Below are 19,574 nucleotides of genomic sequence, written 5' to 3' on the forward strand. Positions count from 1 at the left end.
CGCAGGCCTTTAAGCCATCTCCCGGACGGGCAAAAAGGATGCACCCTCGCGGGGCACCTGATCATCATCCCGTGGACAAGAAAATTAAGCCCTTTACGGTACATAGGACTGTCTTTGAGGAATGGCTCGATAGGCCCTGTCAAATACACATGACGCCGAACACCGAACCAACGCACAGCCTACGGGCATGTTGGATACTCCGGCAAGTGGCCAAGAGCGGCGAGGGTATCCTCACCAAAACTACCCCAGAGAAGTACTCTTCGGAGGACGACGGTCTCAAAGTATTCATGGTTTTCGAGACCTTCTCATCAAATAATCGGCGCAAAAGGGCGCTCCGCGACCTCGCCGAAGTCTGCCAAATAGCAGCAATAAACCCTTGGAACGATACGGCGATTACTTTTAATGCCGATGACGAACCAAGGCCCCGCTCAGTCCGGGCACCAGCCGCTTTGGTCCTAAACCCAATCGTGCACGGCTTCCTTCTCACTAAAGTGTTAATGGACAGTGGCAGCGGACTGAACCTCATCTACGAGGACACTCTCAATAAAATGCAAATGGATAGGAGTCGCATTGAGCAGAGTAATACAACCTTTCGAGGCATTATACCCAATCGGGAAGCAAGATGCTCGGGGAAAATCAAACTCGACGTAGTATTCGGCACGCCGGAGAACTATAGGTTTGAAGAGTTACTCTTCCATGTGGAACCTTTCAACAGCGGGTATCACGCCCTGCTGGGGCGAGACGCATTCACATGCTTTCAAGCTATACCCCATTACGGGTATATGAAGCTCAAAATGCCCGGGCCCAACGGAGTTATCACTATCACTAGTGATCCGGACATAGCACTCCGCACCGAAAACAAAACCGCTTCCCTGGCCCTCGAGGCACTATCAGAGGCCCTCGCGGCCGAAGAATTAGCCACCTTACGTTCCACAATGGATAGGGACGACGTAATACTCGATAAGAGACCTAAGTCAACTTCCTTCAAACCAGCAGACGAAATAGTCAAACTTCAAGTTCACCCGACGGACCCCAAGAAGACAGCTTCCATTGGGGCACATCCGGATCTGACGGTCGATGCCGCATTATGCGCGTTCCTGCGTGAGAATTGGGACATCTTCGCCTTGCACCCTTCTGATATGCCAGGAATCCCATGCGGACTGGCCGAACATAGTCTCAATATACTGAAGGGATACAAGCCAGTCAAGCAAACGCTGCGGCGATTTTCCAAACCCAAACGACAGGCTATGGGGGAGGAGCTAGCCAAGTTACTAGAAGCCGGGTTTATCAGAGAGATCAAACATCCGGACTGGCTAGCAAATTTGGTCATGGTACCAAAGAAGGATAAATCCTGGCGCCTGTGTGTTGATTTCAAAGACCTTAATAAGGCCTGCCCCAAGGACCCCTTCCCACTACCTCGCATCGACCAGATTATTGATGCAACCGCGGGACACGATTCACTGTGTTTCCTCGACGCATACTCCGGATACCATCAAATTAAGATGAAGGAATCCGACCAGGCCGCAATGATATTCATCACCCCGTATGGGCCTTTCTGCTTCAACACTATGCCTTTCGGGCTCAAGAATGCCGGCGCCACTTACCAACGCATGATTCAAACGTGCCTGGAAAAGCAAATCAGCAAGACTATGGAGGCATATGTAGATGACGTAGTCATCAAAACCAAGCATGTTGAATCATTGGTGGACGACTTACGCCTTACGTTCGACAACCTCCGAACATATGATATACGGATCAATCCGGAAAGTGCATTTTTGGCGTTCCCGCCTGCAAACTGCTCGGGTTCATCGTCTCCAATAGAGGAACTGAAGCAAACCCAGCCAAAATCTGAGCCCTGTCACAATTGGCAACACCAACTGACCTCAAGCAGGTCCAAAAACTAGCCGGGTGTGTGGCAGCTTTGAGCCGTTTTATCTCCAGATTAGGAGAAAAGGCATTGCCATTGTATCGCCTACTCCAACGCACCGACCACTTAGCGTGGACAGACGCTACAACAGCCGGACTGGAAGAAATAAAAACTTTGCTAGCGAGCAACCCAATCCTGGACGCACCAAACGTCGGCGAACCAATGTTGCCTACATATCTGCAACTCACCAGGTCGTGAGTGTGGTGCTCGTCGTCGAACGAGAGGAAGAGGGGCATAAGTTCCCACTCCAAAAACCAGTATACTACGTATCGACGGTCCTTACACCATGCAAATCCCGATACCCGCATTATCAAAAGATAGCATATGCGGTCTTTATGGCATCCCGCAAGCTGCGGCACTACTTTCAAGAATGCTCGATCATGGTGGCCTCAGAAGTACCACTCAATGATATTATAAACAACCGGGACGCCACCGGCCGGATTGCCAAATGGGCCATTGAGCTCTTACCATTTGAAATAACGTACAAACCACGCTGAGCCATTAACTCTCAGGTGTTGGCTGACTTTGTCGCCGAATGGACAGAGGCCGAACTCCCTAAAGAGTACGGCACATATTCCAACTGGGTGATGCACTTCGATGGCTCTAAAATGCTAGCCGGACTTCGGGCTGGTGTTGTCTTGACATCCCCCACAGGAGACATAGTCCGCTATGTGCTCCAAATACTGTACACAGACTCTAAGAATGCAGCCGAATACGAGGCCCTATTGCATGGTCTCCGGATGGCTGTCCCCATGGGCATACAACGCCTTGAGGTGCGCGGGATTCAAACATCGCAATATCCCAAATAAACGGATAATTCGATGCAAAAGATCTGAAGATGGCGGCTTACCGCAACGCCGTACTCAAAATATCAGCTCGGTTTGAGGGGCTCGAGTTTCATCACGTGGCTCGAGAGAGTAATCAAGCCGCGGACATCCTTGCTCGCATGGGCGCTAAACGTGACCCCATCCCACCTAACACCTTTGTGGAAATACTCTTCAAGCCATCCGTGGTGTGGTAGGACGAGAGCGGCAACACTGGTCTGGAGCCGATCATACCCCCAGATTCCGAACACAGTTCCGGATCATCGGGGTATCGGGCACAGAAATAACACCATCGGACCATGAAATCATGGTTGTAATTGCCCCGTGGACCGAGCCTTTCCTTGCCTACCTGACTAGGAATGAGCTCCCTGAGGATCAGACTGAGGCCCGTCGTATCGTTCGACACTCGAAGGCCTACAAAGTTCACGAAGGAGAACTGTACAAGAAAAGTACTACCGGAGTCCTTCAAAGATGTATCTCCGAAGAAGAGGGACGGTAGCTTTTGGCTGAAATACACGCTGGTCTTGGTGGCCATCACGCCGCAGCTCGGGCCCTTGTAAGTAAGGCCTTCCGTACGGGTTTCTATTGGCCCACGGCCCGAGCAGATACATAGGACCTCGTACAACACTGCATTGGATGCCAGCTTTTTGCTAATCAAAGCCATATGTCGCCCACTGCGCTACGAACAATCCCCATCACTTGGCCCTTTGTGGTCTGGGGGCTCGACATGGTCGGACCTCTTAAGGGGGGAGGCCAGAAAAAGAAATACTTATTCGTTATGGTCGACAAGTTCACTAAGTGGATAGAAGCCAAACCAGTTAAAACGGCTGAAGCCGGACCGGTGATAGACTTTATATCCAGCGTCGTACACCGTTATGGTGTCCCGCACAGTATTATTACTGACAACGGCTCTAACTTTACAGCCGACGAGGTGAAAACTTGGTGCGCCAATTTGGGCATCAAGCTCGATTACGCCTCCGTATATCACCCTTAGACAAACGGTCAGGTCGAACGGGCTAACGGCATGATAATGAGGGGCATCAAACCCAGGCTAGTGCGATCTCTGCAAGAATCAGACAAGCACTGGGTTGAGGAACTCGGTTCCGTACTCTCGGGGCTGCGGACCACGCTCAATCGCACGACCGGTTGTACACCTTTTTTCATGGTGTACGGCGCGGAGGCGGTCTTGCCTTGCGACATTATTCACGACTCATCTCGAGTGCGCATGTACGAAGAGAAAGAAGCTGAGCTCGATCGGCAGGACGACTGGGACGGCCTGGAGGAGGAGCGCGATGTTGCGAAGGCCCGTTCCGCATTCTACCAACAGCAGGCTCGGCAATATCAAAGAAGAGAAGTACGGGTAAAGACTTACAATATCAGTGAACTCGTTCTATGCCTATTGGAGAAGAAAAAGGACAAGCTCAAGCCCAAATGGGAGGGTCCATTCATTATAGATGAAGTTCTCACTGGAGGAGCCTATCGCCTTCGCAATGCTTCCGATAATCGCTTGGAGCCAAACCCATGGAACGCTGCAAGGCTCCGAAGATTCTACGCCTAAGTCCGCACACATACCCTTTTTCCTCATTCCTTCATTTCTCCCTTTCGTTGTTGTATTTTTTCTCGTTTTTTATACGACTTCTAGCTCGTGTTCGGATAAAACCGCACACCTGAGGGGTATACATCCTTAAATGTACATACCCCACAATACCTGGGGGCTTCTTTTTACAGAAGCTTATTATTATTTTCGAGCATCAAGATCACCGTATATATGTGTCGTCTACTCATATATGTCTTTTCTTCGCCATTATATGCACCTTTATGACTTAAGTTTTTCCCAAGCTGGGTTGCCTGGCTCCTGTGCTTATGCCCTACATTCCCGCTTGTTCGTCTAGGGCATAAAGGGAGCACCTCTGCGATTGTTATAGTCGGGTTATCCGGACGTGTACCTCAGCTGGGTGAAGCCGAAAGCTAGCGTTCTTAAGGTAATAATTGGTCGGCGAGCAAAAGATGAACTGCCCTCGTTGCAATACAAAACCCCTAGACTATAATGTGTACTGTGATTTTTAGCATCACAGCTTCGGCATGCACAAAAAAAACCGCATGTTGGCCCAGGGAAAGGAACCCTTAACGGAACTATTCTCTCTGGAAGATGTTTCTTACAATCAAATGTAATATAACATAACTCCCCGAATACAATTTGTCTGTTCAAGCAACTATGACCGGACTGCCTAGGTTCCGAACATACTTGGTGTTTACCTACGGTATAGTATTCGGAAACACTCCAAACCTCGGGTTTTCGGAGGTCGAAGCAGAAAGTCTGACATGACAATAGTTTTACAAATTCGACTGGAGACAAGTTTGTCGATAAAAGTACATTGCTACTTGGACTCAAAAACTTCTTCTTCCTCTAGACCCTCTAACAGGTTGTCTAGTTTACAATCCTGTTGTGAATACTTGGCGGCCATCTTCACTTGGTCGTACACCAGGCTGACCGGAATTTCTTATCCATCAGATCCTCGAGGTCCGACCCGCGCCATATGATTCGGATCAAGTCTGGTGTACCATGTTTTCACCATGGCCCAGGCTTCCCGAGCACCTTCTCGGCATGCTGATATTTTCCATAGCCCAAAACGGCGTCGAGCTCCCTTGAATAAATTCACGAGTTCCTCCATACTTCCTGGAGGAAAATCGGCTGGTCATAAAACCTTAGCGATGTTTCTCATTGCCTTCCGAGCTCGCTCATGCACCTTGGATAGCTCTTGTAGCAAGTCGCCTTGAAATCCGGACACCTCTTCTTCGGGCCGCCCAGTCAACACACCTACAGAAATATACTTGTTAAGACTCGCATTAGCGAACTGTACGAAAGTAAGTCAAAAGGCATATTGAATATGCCGCCTCTCAGCTTTCGATTCTCCTTCAAGGCGTCCGCCAGTTGGGCTCGCACGTCTTTCAGCTCTTCTCCTAGCTGGGTGTTGGCATCCTGTAGCTTGTTCTTCTCATCCCTGGTCCGTGTCAGTATACGTTGACCAGCGGCCTCTTGCCTTTCGGCATGTTGTTTATCCGCCTGCGCGGCCTTTAGTTTCTCTTCCAGCTGATCCGACGATCCTGCCATCGTAAATACAACAGTGTTTATTTGAATAAACATTACTGGCACATGATTATATTTTCCGGACAGAAGGGGACTTTACCAGTCGGTGCCTCCTTGGACTTATCCAGTTCGGCGGTAACAACAGTTAGCTGGGTCCGACACTTTTCTAGCTCCTGAGACAGCATGTTCTTCTTCTCCGTGAGTACCTGATTATACAACGATCCTTAAAATCAGTTGCTTCAACGGTTTCAAGTCTCGGGGGCTACTAGTATATGATTATTAAATCTACACAATACGATCTTACCCGCATATCCTCTGAAAGCTGGTAAGTGGCTCCAGCAAGCCCATCCCGAGCAGCTCGGATGTATGCATCCACCGAGCTGAAGGCATTGAATGCCTCTTCAGTAAAGTTGGGGTCGCGCATAGCGGCCCTCTGGTGCCGATGGTTCATTGCACTCTCCACTTCGGAGTTGGTGACGGATACATTATCCGAATCTTCGGAGATAGCACAATCCGGCATTGCACCCGTATCAACTCTAGCCCTGGAGACATGGTCCAGGGTCGGATTGGTGGACGCATGTCCGGCGAGGTCTCCGGATATAGTACGGCGAACGCTCTTCCTGAAATATGGCGCAGTAAGGAACGTTACAATTCGGTATGATTGCCACGGGGCATATTAAAAACCATACCTCTTCGATGGAGGCTTGGCAGTGTCGCCATCCGCCTTTCTCTTCGAAGACCCACCTCGCACAGGCTCCGCCCTGTTAAGGGATGCCTCTGATGCGGAGTGGCAAGACGAGCACCGCCCCTTTAAAGCACGAGACAGTGCAGTGGGTGAAGTGCAGTGAGAAAACTCTTTTGGAGGAGACGTCTTCGGGGTACTTACGTGAGAGGAAGGGAGAAGGCCGGGGTAATCGGCTGTAATGCCCACTTCTGTGCCGTCGTAGCTCGCCTGGTAGAAGACCCCCTCCTTGAGCTCTACAAATATATCCGGATCCTCCTCAAATCCGGGATCCAGGTCCTGAATATGACCCTCTGGCTGCGGAGCAGGGCTATAAATCCCCGCGACAGCCTTCCTCGATTCCTGTTAAAAATAGTCGGATTAAAGTTCAAATAAGTACGACTTAGGAAGGAGATCGAGTAAAGTTATGAAGAAAAGGCTCACCCAGCTGGGACGATTGTACATGGAAAAGCCTTCTCGACATTTAAGGTGAGTGAACTCTTCTTTCTCCCCTTTATAAAGATCGGCCAACGTGGCGGCCAGGCTGGCGAAGTTGTCCGGACCCTTGCGCCCGTAGCGAGATGTGTCATCCTCCCCGTTGTAGTTCCACATGGGGAGTCCTCTGGATTGGAGTGGCTGAACACCTCGCATTATGGAAATCGCCATGACCTCAATTATGGACAGTCCGGATTGGGCGAGTATCTTTATCTTGTCCATTAACTTCTTAACCTCCGCGGTATCTTCCTCCTCGAGGCTCCGGGGGCGCCAGCTATGGCGCTTCTTTAACGGAACGTTGGAAAATTCGGGTAGGCCTCGTTGGATTGGGTCCGAGAGAACAACGTCCTCAATATAAAACCACTCAGAGGGCCACTCTTCGAATGCCTTCTTCGGAGTGTCGGATAGGTATCTTGTCCCGGCTATGCGCCATACTTCGGCACCGCCCACCGCGAATATGGATCCCTTTTGGGAGTGAGGGACGAGGCAGAAAAGCTTCCTCCATAACTCAAAATGGGCCTCGCAGCCTAGGAACAGCTCGCAAAGAGCGACAAAGCCCGCGATGTGCAGAATGGAGCCCGGCATGAGAATGTGCAGTTAGAGGCCATAGTACTCTAGGAGACCTCAGAGGAAAGGATGGATTGGAAATCCAACGCCTCTCAATAGAAAGGAAACAAGGCACACTCGCTCCCCTTCTGAAGGATTAGGGAAATTTCTGCCAGGGCTTCGCCAGTAAAAGAAGTTAACCCCGCCCGAACGGGGACTAGATCCGCAGGGGGAGGTAACCCTGCACCTGGAGCATGGTCAGCTGGGCATGGGATACAGAGCAGCTCTCCCAATCGCCTTTTTGAGGACCATGGGGGCGGGAGGAAGAACTGGGAGCGCTGGCCATGCTTGCGTGGTTTCTTGTGGCAAGTTTGAAGGATTTTTGCCTGGTGTGGAATGGCATCTGAGATTTGATCTCCTTAAATAGACGCCTTCTGTACGCCGTCGGGGTGTTATCTGTGAAAATACTTGGACCCTCCGTATTCGTTTGACACGTGGAAGCCGGGGCGACGATGGCACAGAAGCCGAAGGGTATAACATTTAATGTACAACCGAGCTGTTCGAAGAATTCACATTACCAAGACCGAAGATGTAAAAGCCGAATACAGTCCTTTGGTTCAGATGCTTTGAAGTATTTGAAGGAAGAACCCGCCTTGCAATGCCGAAGACAATTTGCGCGCCGAACACGTCATCATTCAAGACTGGTTCGGGGGCTACTGAGGGAGTCCTGGATTAGGGGGTCCTCGGGCGTCCGGGCTATGTGACATGGGCTGGACTCGTGGGTCGTGAAGATATACAAGATGGAAGGCTTTCCCCCGTGTCTGGATGGGACTCTCCTTGGCGTGGAAGGCAAGCTTGGCACTCGGATATGAAGATTCCTTTCTCTGTAAACCGACTCTGTATGACCCTAGCCCCCTCCGGTGTCTATATAAAACGGAGGGTTTAGTCCGTAGAGACAATCATAACCATACATGCTAGACATCTAGGGTTTAGCCATTACGATCTCGAGGTAGATCAACTCTTGTAACCCTATACTCATCAAAGTCAATCAAGAAGGAAGTAGGGTATTACCTCCATCAAGAGGGCCCAAACCTGGGTAAACATCGTGTCCCCTGCCTCCTGTTACCCTCGATCCTTAGACGCACAGTTTGGGACCCCCTACCTGAGATCTGCCGGTTTTGACACCGGCAGCCGCCGCCACCGGTGTTGTAATTACTGCTGCCGCCGGTGTTGTAGTTGTTGCCACTGTTGTTACCACCATAGCCACCGCCAGGACCACCACCCTTGCGGTAGCCCTTGGGAGACCCACCATGGCCTCTGGCAGGGAGATTGGCAGAGGATTTGAAGGCACCTGCCCCCGTTCCTTTGAACATCTCGACTCGTTCGTCAAAATTTGAGACCATGCCGAAGAGATCATCCACGATCAGGGGCTCCACGCGGACATCCAGCGCCGAGATGAGGGGCTGATAATCCATATCCAGCCCCCCGATGATAAAGGAGAGAAGCTCCTCATCCTTGATGGGTTTGCCAGCTGCAGCGAGCTCATCAGAGAGGGCTCGCATCCGACCCAAGTAAGTAGTTGCACTCTGTGAGCCTTTTTGGGCGTTTGAGAGGGCGATGCGGCAATTGTTGGCGTGGGAGAGGGATTGGGCGGCGAACATGTTAGCGAGTGCTGACCAGATCGCGTGGGATTTTTTTAGGGATGCAACCTGAACAAGAACTTCCGGGAGGAGATAAGCCACAATTTGTTGGTCCGGGACGAGCCAGGGGTTGTAGGCGGGGTTGGGAACGATCTCTTCTTTCCCATCGGAGTTCTTGGTCATGATGGTCTTTGTGGGTTCGACTGTGGATTGATCGATGTACCCATATAGCCCAGGCCCCATGATTTGGGAACGAGCTTGGGCTTTCCAGAGGACATAGTTGGTTCGGTTGAGAGATTCGGATGTGGTGTAATTGAGGCCAAGGGAAGAGACTTGGGTGGAGGAGGACATGGCGGCTCAAGGTGGAAGATGAAGGCTGCGGTGGTGAGGGGTCTGTTAGATGCGATGGAAGAAGGAGGCTCTATATACCATGTCAAGATGGGTAAAGCGTCTCAACTCTTCTGCTGGAGAGCCCGCATATTATATATTCATAGGATGGGGCTTATCCCATAAATGCATACACTTGATTGTTACAATTGTGCATAGCACGTTGAAAGTAAGAGAGATACACGAAGGTTCACAAGAGAGTTAAAAGAAGAGAGTTACAGGCATCAACTTCTAATAAACCGTGTACGTTTAATCTTGATCTTTAACTAGACATCCATAACATCCGCCATAATATATCCATAACAGCCGCCATAATATATCTTTAACACACCGGAGTATTCAAGTAACACCAATGATGTTTAGATAAGGATAATTGAGTAACATCAATTCCAGCGTCCGTACGAGCGTTGACGAAGCTGCAAACACCAGGTGGATTGTGTGCTTTTGAAGCAAAATATTTTCTTCCGTTTTAAATGTGACGTGGAAAATGGCAAAGGACATCACACTAGGGGCAGGGAGCCGCTTTTCAGTTCCTGCGGCCGGTCGGGTCAGAGTTTGAATCCTTCCCATACCCTTTTGCACCTCGGCCCCTCTGCGTTCAAAACTATTTGCCCTTGGCTCCTCCACACTCCTTCCCCCCTCATTAATGCTTCTCTGAGCTCACCACCTCACCACCGCAGCGAGAAACAGAGAGAGAAGGGCATTTTGTGCAGTTCCAACTTCCAAGAAGCGGAGAGAGAGGGGCTTGAGCTTCGATCTATGTGTCCAGAGCCGCGATTTCGAAAGGGAGTACAAGAGGGGGAGGCGGCGGGTCCAAGATTTTAGTTGGAGTGAGGGGAGAAAGCTGCGCGGCGACGACGCCCATGCGCGCGAGCTCGGGCGCTGTGTGAGGAGGGGCGGTGGAAGCAACCCAGGATGACGGGGGTGGTGGTGGTCTCCACGGGGTGCAAGGGCGGAAGCGTGGGGAAGAAGAGGGGCGGCGGTGGCGGGGAGGAGGCGGAGGAGCGGGAGAGGCAGCAGCTGTCGGTGCTGGCGCTGCTGCTCGCGGCCGTGCGGAGGTCGGTCGTGGCGTGCCGGGTGGAGCGGGGGCCGGACCGCGTCGCCAGCGGCGGTGGCGGCTGCCGCTGGGGGGAGGACGACGAGGACGCGGCCGCCCCCGAGCTGGCGGAGATGGAGATCGGCTGGCCGACCGACGTCCGCCACGTCGCGCACGTCACCTTCGACCGCTTCCACGGCTTCCTCGGCCTCCCGGTCGAGTTCGAGGTGGAGATGCCTCCCCGCGTCCCCAGCGCCAGGTACCCTTCCATCCATCCATGAGATCTCATCAACCTTCCTAGCTTCCTTCCATACTCGACAGGATATATATATGTTTAACGTCTGCAAGCAAATTGTCCCAAATTAAGGTTGAACATTTTCTGTGAAGTAGAGAAAAATCTACGGAGGTTGCTGATTTGGAACTCGGTCTTGAGCAACTCGTGCTGGTTGCTTGATGTGGGGGTCTGAGAATTGCTGTCATTTTTGTTAAAATTTCTTGACCTGTTCAAGCAACTGTACTTCCTGATAGGAGTAGATAGATCTGGAAATACTGCAGGAGTTTCCATCCGTATTAATTCAAAAGTCCCAGTAACGGTGGGTGCCTTTAATAGCTTCCTTTATAAAACCAAGACTTTAACTGATGTAGAATGTGTTTTGGTTCAGTGGGATGATAGAATAACTTTTCTGGAAATGTCATAAGGAATTTTAGATTTTTAGCCAACTATGCTTCTTTTATATCAGAATGTCTGTTGTCATAAATTTGCCCTTCAAGATTCAATATGCAGATGGAGTTAACAGGACTTCTAAAACTGATATTTAATATGCACATGGAATTAACTGCATGACTACAAAATGGTATTTAATGGTGACTTTGTCCAAGATTCCGTGTGCACATGGAATTAACTTGAACACTAAAATTGATATTCAGATATGACTTTGTCCAAGATTCTATATTTGAACGCAATTCACTCAACAAAGCGCAAACAAAGATGCTTACAATTTTTTTTCCTGCAGTGCGAGTGTTTTCGGTGTCTCAGCCGAATCAATGCAATGCACCTACGATGGCAAGGGAAACTCGGTCCCCACGATACTGCTGCTTATGCAGGAGAGGTTGTATGCTCAGGGGGGGCTAAAGGTCAGGCATCATTAGTCATTAGTTGCTCCATACCAGAAGGCCTGAATCAGCATGAATTTACTCATCCGAGTTTTGTATCTTCAGGCTGAAGGGATCTTTCGCATAAACCCGGAGAATGACCAAGAAGAGCATGTGAGGGATCAACTGAACAAAGGAGTTGTTCCTGAGGACATTGATGTTCACTGCTTGGCAAGCCTCATTAAGGTACATTTGTCCTTCACTCGCATCAACATATGATGACACAATAAGGACAGTGTGTTCACACGATCGATAGACTGTAATCATAAGTCTACAATCAAATGTTAAACAAGGACTGTTGGTTTTACAAGACGACATAACTACAACTTGTATGTATTGCTCAGGCATGGTTCAGGGAACTTCCTGAAGGTGTGCTGGATAGCCTCTCCCCGGAGCAGGTTCTACAATGCAATTCTGAAGAAGAATTCCTAGAGCTTGTGACGCTACTGCGCCCCACCCCAGCTGCACTCCTCAATTGGGCTGTTGAGCTAATGGCTGATGTTGTGGAAGAGGAGGAGCTAAACAAGATGAATGCTAGAAACATAGCCATGGTGTTTGCCCCCAACATGACTCAGGTAATCAGCACATTAGTATTCTTGCAGGGTAGCACATGTCTGTACTTACCTAACCTCCGGAAAAGGAAACACCAGTTGGCAAGTTGTCATTACTGCAGCTAATCTTTAAACTTCTTATTGAATGCTAGATGTCAGATCCTTTGACAGCCCTGATGCATGCTGTGCAAGTCATGAACTTTCTCAAAACATTGATCTTGAGGACGCTTCGAGAGCGTGATGATGTGGCTCCTGGAGATTACACTCCATACTCATCTCCAGCATCTTCCGGTCGGCATTCTGATGCCGAATACTATGGCAGTGAGCGGGAAATGATGGACAGAAGCTGTGAGCTGAGCGATATGCACAGCCAGATCAGCAAGTCCGGGGGGCAGGTGGATTATTTGGTGAGGTACAACACCTGTTTCGACAGTGAACAGGAAGCCGACCATCCCCTCACCGAAGCCGAAGAGGTGTTCTTGGATCGGCTGGAAAGCCAACTCGAAGATGACAGACCAGAGGGAAGCACAAGCAAACAGCACGAAGTAAGCTCCGAGATTGTGGAAATGGAGGACGATCAACCTGAGCTGAAATCTGAAACCAAGGCATTGGAGGACATACAAGAAGAAGAAGAAGGTGCAGAGTTATTGAAATGATAGAGAGTCTTGTGTTCTTGGGCAGGTAGATCTTGTGATTTTTACTCTCTGGTGGATTGAGTTTGTCAACATCTGGTTGAAATGTATTGCTTGTAGTGTCTGAACTTAACTCTGCTGGTGCTTGGATATGGCCATGTGGGTCATTCATATCTGTCCTGCCGTAGGACACCACCAGGATTCACTGCTGTATGGTCAACAGTGTTGTATGGAAATGACTGCATTAGTGTGCACTCGATGTTATTCTATCTGTACAAAAAATCTTCTTTTATTTTTTCATATGTGACTTAATTTCTAATTCTTCATGGGGGCGTCTGCCAAAATATGGTGCTAAGGAGACGCCAGAATTTAGCGGTGAGATGACTTCAGTAACTTTCATGTTCAACTTCATCCCACTCTCACCAGCGAAACACGTTGCTAAGTTTCAAATCACAGTGAAAAAATTCAATATACTCCCTCCGTTCCTAGATATAAGTCCTTGTAGAGATTCCACTATAGCGACTACATTCGGATATATACAAACGCCTTTTAGAGTATAGGGTTCACTCATTTCATTTTGTTGTGTGTGTAGTCTATGGTGGAATCTCTACAAGGACTTATATTTAGGAACGGAGGGAGTATATTCCTAAACAAAGAACACATTTTTGTTGTAGTGGAGGTGTAGAACTCGTTATCTGTAATAGTTCCCTGATATTACTTTTCCGGTAAACACAGAGTTACAGGCATCAATCAATTATCATGGTAGAGTTCAGAGTACAGCAATAAAACTAACCACACGTACATTTATCAGCAGTTAGAAGTGATATTACAACGAAGTGGAAAAACTGTGATATCTCAGTTACTTTCCCCTCGTAAGAGTATTATTAAGAAATAATATCGATTAATGGCATAGCTTAGTACACAAACCAGTGTTATGTTTCCCCTTTCAAAGAATATTGGATACTAGTATACTGGTGTTGTTTAGTGTTTGCCTATCCGGATTAGTGCCATAGCTTAGTGCAGAAACCAGTCCTTGGCCTTTTACTGGCAACAATTTCTTCAAATGAATCCAGGAGCTGCCCTGCCAAACTACCGGGCTCATCAACGAGGGTGCGGATAAAGGTCAAGACAACCCTCCGCTCCTGCTCCGTCGATCTCAGGCTAAACCAGGTTAGAAATCTCATCCTAAATTCTTTCTCGATGTGGCCACAACATTCTAACCATCGAATAATCTTCACACAGTACTCATAGTTATTATCTAGCTCACCTAACCTATGGGAGAAGTGCCTCTGTGAACCGATGACCAATTTGCCATCCTCCGCACAGGTTTCCTGCTCCAAGTCTGATGTCTGCTTCCGACTTTGTGATCGGGATTCCATTGCAGGTGCCTCGCCGACATGCCCCTCGGTGCAGGTCGCAAAATCACCACAGCCATTGGACTTCCTCAAATCATTCTTTCCTGAACTATACCCGTTCTCATTTCGGAGGCACTCTGTTGGCATGACTACCTCAGCGTTTAAATCTGGGACTGAGGTTTCATTAAGATCGAGTTTGCGTGAAACAACATGTGCAACTTGACCCTTCTCTAGTATCACTGAATCACTCTGATCGCAGGAATCTTCAATCTCATCTTTACAGAACTCACTGGGGAAACCATCCTCTTCCCAAGCCCTCCGTAATACTTTACCCAGCTGGCGCACCTTGAAGCCCGACGACCTGCCATTTTGCCTCTTGACATTTCTCTTGGCAGTAGACGAGCAACCTTCTGCACCATGCTCTATATTCTTGTGCATGATCTCCACACTCCTGGTAAAGCACTTAGACTCAGAGTGGCCAAGTTCACCGTCCTCAACAAATGAAATGATCCGAAAGGCATACTCCGTGCAGGGCTGCAGATTGGAAATCAATATCCTTCTTTGGTCTTTGGGGAAAATAACAGGCTCCCCAGTGGAAGGTGGTTCTCTGCTGTTCCAGTACCAAAGCTTGTAGCCATTGATAGCATGATACTGCGAGGAAGCAGTTTCTTTCAGAACAATCACTAATGATGAAGCTGTAATATCTTCAAATCTAAACCTGCAGGCAGTAGGAAGTGTATCTGCACCATGAAAAGAAGTTTGTAAGATTCAAAAAAGAATCCACATGAACCCACTAGAAAGAGGTAAAACTTAAAAAAATGAATTACCAATTTGTTTAGTTTCTGCTTGAGAGTTTGACTGCAGCCAGTCATCTGCCTTCTCCATTGCTAGAGAGCAAAGTTTCTGCACATCAGCAGCAACAGGAAGCCGGCCCACAATGCACCGGGCCATCTTAGAAGACCCATCAAGGGGACCAACCTCAGTTTCCAGCTTTGCCTTTGCATCCTGTACAATCTGATGCAGCTCTTTAAAACGGGTTGTGCCATCCAAAAGCCTATGACTTAGGTATATACGAGAACAAAGAATATCAACCCGACGAGCATCTTTAGCAACCGCTAGCTGCCTTTTCCAGAACCTGCTCAATCCAAAGGTACCATAAATAAGCAAAACAAAAAGGAAATAAACAAGAAAAGGGTTCACTATAAGAAAGCTCATGTCAATAAGGTATGGATAAAATCTACAACTGTCATACTTCTAATGTACTCCCTCCGTAAACTAATATAAGAGCATTTATAGAACACTAAAGTGGTGATCTAAACGCTCTTATATTAGTTTACAGAGGGAGTATGTTTCAGGCAAAATTAACAAAATGGTTAGCTGACGTTTGGAAATATCACGACTTAAATATTTAAAACCCAACAAAACCTATCACAGAAAAGTTCCGAGTCAGCTAGTAAAAATGAGACGAAATCAACATCTCAACAATTCCAGCCTTAACTGATAAAACCAGGAAAAACGCAACATAACAGAAACTGCAATGTAGAAAATGCATAGCAACATTCCCATACTGAATGTATATGCCAATGCATCAGCAAGAGGCAAAACTACTCACCCAAGTATTCCAATAACCTTCCCGCAGGCAGCACAGCAATAGTTACCATCTAGGTGCATAGATTGCCCAAGATCGATGCGCCCTGCCTTTTGGCGCTGGAGTGCGCACTCAACGTGGCAGGACGACTCACAGCAATCTGTGTCACCAGTCTCCGATGAGCAGACGAGCCAAAGGCTAGGATCTTTGTTGTCATCGAAAAGGTGACATATACAACACGAACACCGTTTACAGAATGTATTCTCTGAGGTAAGCACAGCTTTGCAGGCTGCATTTTTGCATATCCATGTGGAAGGAGGCTTTTTGTCTTGAAACATTTTGCTCTCACGAAGTTGAATAGGATGGGCCCCCTTTCTTGGCGGCTTTCTAAGAGCCTGAATACCAGTGAGGCTTGGACTATTTTTGTTATTTGAGAAGAGCTTCTTGGAATCGATGTTCTTGCACCTTTTTACGGTTGCTTCTCTTGGAATTTCTTCCACCGACTTGCATTTGGATACGACAGACTCTTTCTTTTCTGTACTAACACTGGCATCGTTTGATTCTTGCTCCAGAAAAAAATTCAATGGTTCCTGGGCATAGTCTGAGATGGTGTTGCTGTCATCAGCGGGTTTAATTTCTTCATGTTCGCTCACATCACTAGAAGCATGTAAAGCTAGCAAGGGAAAAGACAAAGTAGAGAAAAGGAACAAAAGCATTAGTATGGACAGGAAACAACAAATCTTATGAACTAAATACCACCCATCTCCCGGCAATTAAAAACTACTTGCAGATACTAGCATGGTTACACTGGTTGAACACTTGAATATGCAATTCTTAGCCTAAACTCCCCGCCATTAAATATCACTTATCGCCCGACATGCTGCTAGCCAATTAATTAAACCGCTAAAAGAGGAAAGTGGTAACTAGTAAAACACGCGTGGCTAAGAAGAAGCAAGCATCCATTCCATCCATGCTTGACTTGGCCCAGTACGCGGGTTCACACGCAGCATGGGACCCACCCACCAGGAAGCTAAGATCGAGCTTGCGCGCGCGCGGCCGCGCGGGAGAAGAATGATCTGATCGGATTGGATCGGATGGAATCACGCACGGATGCATTCAGGGAAGCTGAAAGCGTAGGATTCGGGTTTGATTGCTCACGGCGAAGAAGAAGAGAAGAAAAGGTAGCCTAATAAGCAAGCTGCTAGGTAGGGCCGGCTCACCCTCAGCGGCGAATCCGGACGGATCTCCTCCGGTCGACTCCATCCCCGTGGAGGGCCGCGGCCGCCGCCGTGGAGCGCGAGGGGAGAGCGGATGGTTCCGCTCCGGCCGGACGGCTGCTACGGCTTTGGTGGAAGGAGAGGAGAGGAGGGTTTTATTCCTCGCCCGGGATGGTGGTGCACGAGACCGACAAGACAGAGGGTGGAGGTGGGCCGGCCCGATCATTGGGCTTCCATCTCATCTTCCCGTTAGAATACGTTTTTTTCTATTTCTAAATTTTGAGTTTTCCAAACGTTCAAGTTGAGAGATCCACTTTGCCATCCGTAAAAAAAAAATCCACTTTGACTAAATATAAAAAGGTGAGAGATTCACTAGACCAACTCTAATTCGTCATATGGACGATCGCCATAATTGGCTTCCATATTTTTGTTGTCATTTTCTTCAATTTTGCACGTCTAATTTAAGATCAAATTAGACATACCAAACACATGTATCACATAAATAAATAACTTCGTAGGAACTTTAGTTAATCCTAAATTGACCCCTCACCGCGGCTATCAGATCGCTAGAGCGGACCGTGGTTTTTGACTCCAAGACCAAGGAAAAAAGGTGTTGCCACGTCGCCTTGGCATCTTGCAGGACGATGAGCCTGTGTCCTTCATCACTCTAGAGAAATAGGCCAAACTCTTTGAGAGGCCACTTGCCACCGATGTGGTACAAAATGATACATACTTCTATGGATGGCAGGTGCCACATAACCTACTCAACAATTTGGTCTCTGACCAATGGATAGGTCTTGATACGTCTCCAATGCATCAATAATTTTTGTATGCTTCATGGCTACTATCATGTAAGTTTGCAAAGTTTGTTAAAGATTTTTGAGTGACTAACCTATTTATTCAGTGCCCATTTACAGTTTATGTTTTCTATTATTTTTGGTACTTCAAAAAATGACCATACAAAAAGTCCCCCAAAAATCCAAGAAAATTCATGAGTGTTTTTGCATCACTAGAGGACCAATGGGCCTAGGGCCCATGCCAAGAGAGGCCCTAGGAGCCTCCTGTAGGCACCCTTGCAAGGTAGGCGTCTAGAGGGGGATCCGTGGCCCATGGGGCTCCCACCGGGTACCTCCGATGTCCGATGGCTATATATACCCCCAAAAAACCTACACGTGATTTGTTGCTGATTTTTCCACGGCCACCACTTCGCTTCTAGGGCAATCTTCGTTTTCAGCCCTAATCTGACACTCTGTCGAAGGGGGAAACCTTCATCTTGAAACTTTACATCAACCCTTGCTGCTCCCATGGTGATGTGGAGTAGTCCACCTTCGAGACTGGGGGTTTATGGTAGTAGCTATGTGTCATGTATCTCTCTTTCTCAATCTTATGAATTGCCACCATGATTAAGATCTAGGGCATTGATGATTAGTTCAATTGTATGACGTACCTCTTGTGATGAGTACATTTATGGATCGGATTTTGTTCATATTTTATTCTTGAACTTTGTAGTTAATGAGATTACATGATGCATATCTGGTATAATCTATGGAGACACCGGTGGCATATTGGGATGACTCATTAGACAAAGATGAAAACAATAAATATCATATGGTGTTGTCACGGTACATTTATGGGTCTGTCAGAGGTGACATCGGGTGCCTCAACAGATTAGGATTAGAAAGACAACTTTGAGATGGTTGGCACTTTGCACACGTACAATGTCTCATCCAGAGTTGATCCAATAGAAATGAACTTGTTGGGGTTACAATATGCATTTTACTGAAGTTATCATGTTGAGAGTTGACACTAGTGAACCTATACACCCTAGGCCTTGTTTTCAACCATTCCAAACCTCGTTTAAGTCACGTTTCCATCTTGTTACCTTGATGCTTTTAATTATTCAAAAAATACTAAATGTTTGCATCACCCAAATTATCTATCTATCATCTAATTTATCAATCTCTTCGCTGAACTAGGGCACATGACAACTGTAGTAGGTGTGTCAGGGACACAAGATACTACTTGTATCTTATTGCAAGGTTGCTTGAGCGGAGCTTACATTTATTCCACACCTCCCATGGATTGATCTGCATTCCACTTGAGGAAATTTTGTTATTGTCCTACAAAACTCCGCGCCCAACAGATTCTACAAGAATAGAAGTGTGTAGTAGACATCATATCACAACTCTGGCTCGTTGAGACTTGATTTTGCGTGCATTGGTTGCACCTGGGATTCACCCCTTCTTTATGGATCTAAACCTCCAAATAGTATTTTGGAATGTGTGTGGCTTTAATTAACAGCCGGGCCAAGCGCATTGCCGTTAGGAGCGTGATCGCCCGCTGCTTCTCCTTGGACCATGTTTCTTCAAGAAACAAAACTTGACTCAATCTCGTCGACCATTGTCATCAAGACCC

At 47.8% G+C, this 19,574-nt stretch overlaps 2 protein-coding genes across 2 annotated transcripts; one reads left to right on the forward strand and one right to left on the reverse strand.

Annotated features, from left to right (window-relative positions):
- The first annotated feature begins 10,298 nt into the window (after positions 1 to 10,298).
- On the forward strand, positions 10,299 to 13,197 carry LOC109757005 (rho GTPase-activating protein 5). The gene is made up of 5 exons (XM_020315831.4): positions 10,299 to 10,923; positions 11,678 to 11,798; positions 11,883 to 12,002; positions 12,161 to 12,391; positions 12,520 to 13,197. The coding sequence occupies exons 1-5, from the start codon at positions 10,544 to 10,546 to the stop codon at positions 13,021 to 13,023; spliced, it is 1,356 nt and encodes a 451-aa protein (XP_020171420.1). The 5' UTR covers positions 10,299 to 10,543; the 3' UTR covers positions 13,024 to 13,197.
- Positions 13,198 to 13,736: 539 nt separating this feature from the next.
- LOC109757004 (VIN3-like protein 1) lies at positions 13,737 to 17,343 on the reverse strand. The gene is made up of 4 exons (XM_020315830.3): positions 17,163 to 17,343; positions 15,967 to 16,615; positions 15,182 to 15,489; positions 13,737 to 15,094 (listed from the first exon to the last, which is right to left on the reverse strand). The coding sequence occupies exons 1-4, from the start codon at positions 17,203 to 17,205 to the stop codon at positions 14,001 to 14,003; spliced, it is 2,094 nt and encodes a 697-aa protein (XP_020171419.1). The 5' UTR covers positions 17,206 to 17,343; the 3' UTR covers positions 13,737 to 14,000.
- Between the last annotated feature and the right edge of the window lie 2,231 nt (positions 17,344 to 19,574).

Source organism: Aegilops tauschii, chromosome 5 (genome assembly GCF_002575655.3).
Source record: "Aegilops tauschii subsp. strangulata cultivar AL8/78 chromosome 5, Aet v6.0, whole genome shotgun sequence".
NCBI classification, from domain to species: domain Eukaryota; kingdom Viridiplantae; phylum Streptophyta; class Magnoliopsida; order Poales; family Poaceae; genus Aegilops; species Aegilops tauschii.

What these genes read in the sequence shown, in the direction of transcription:
- LOC109757005 (XM_020315831.4), top strand. Translation starts at nt 10,544, where the DNA reads ATGACGGGGGTGGTGGTGGTCTCCACGGGGTGCAAGGGCGGAAGCGTG. An exon ending in ATGCTCAGGGGGGGCTAAAG is followed by an intron (nt 11,799 to 11,882) that starts GTCAGGCATCAT and finishes TTGTATCTTCAG; the next exon opens with GCTGAAGGGATCTTTCGCAT. An exon ending in GCTTGGCAAGCCTCATTAAG is followed by an intron (nt 12,003 to 12,160) that starts GTACATTTGTCC and finishes TGTATTGCTCAG; the next exon opens with GCATGGTTCAGGGAACTTCC.
- LOC109757004 (XM_020315830.3), bottom strand. Translation starts at nt 17,205, where the DNA reads ATGGAGTCGACCGGAGGAGATCCGTCCGGATTCGCCGCTGAGG. An exon ending in GTCCGGATTCGCCGCTGAGG is followed by an intron (nt 16,616 to 17,162) that starts GTGAGCCGGCCC and finishes TTCCCTTGCTAG; the next exon opens with CTTTACATGCTTCTAGTGAT. An exon ending in AGCAGAAACTAAACAAATTG is followed by an intron (nt 15,095 to 15,181) that starts GTAATTCATTTT and finishes TTCATGGTGCAG; the next exon opens with ATACACTTCCTACTGCCTGC.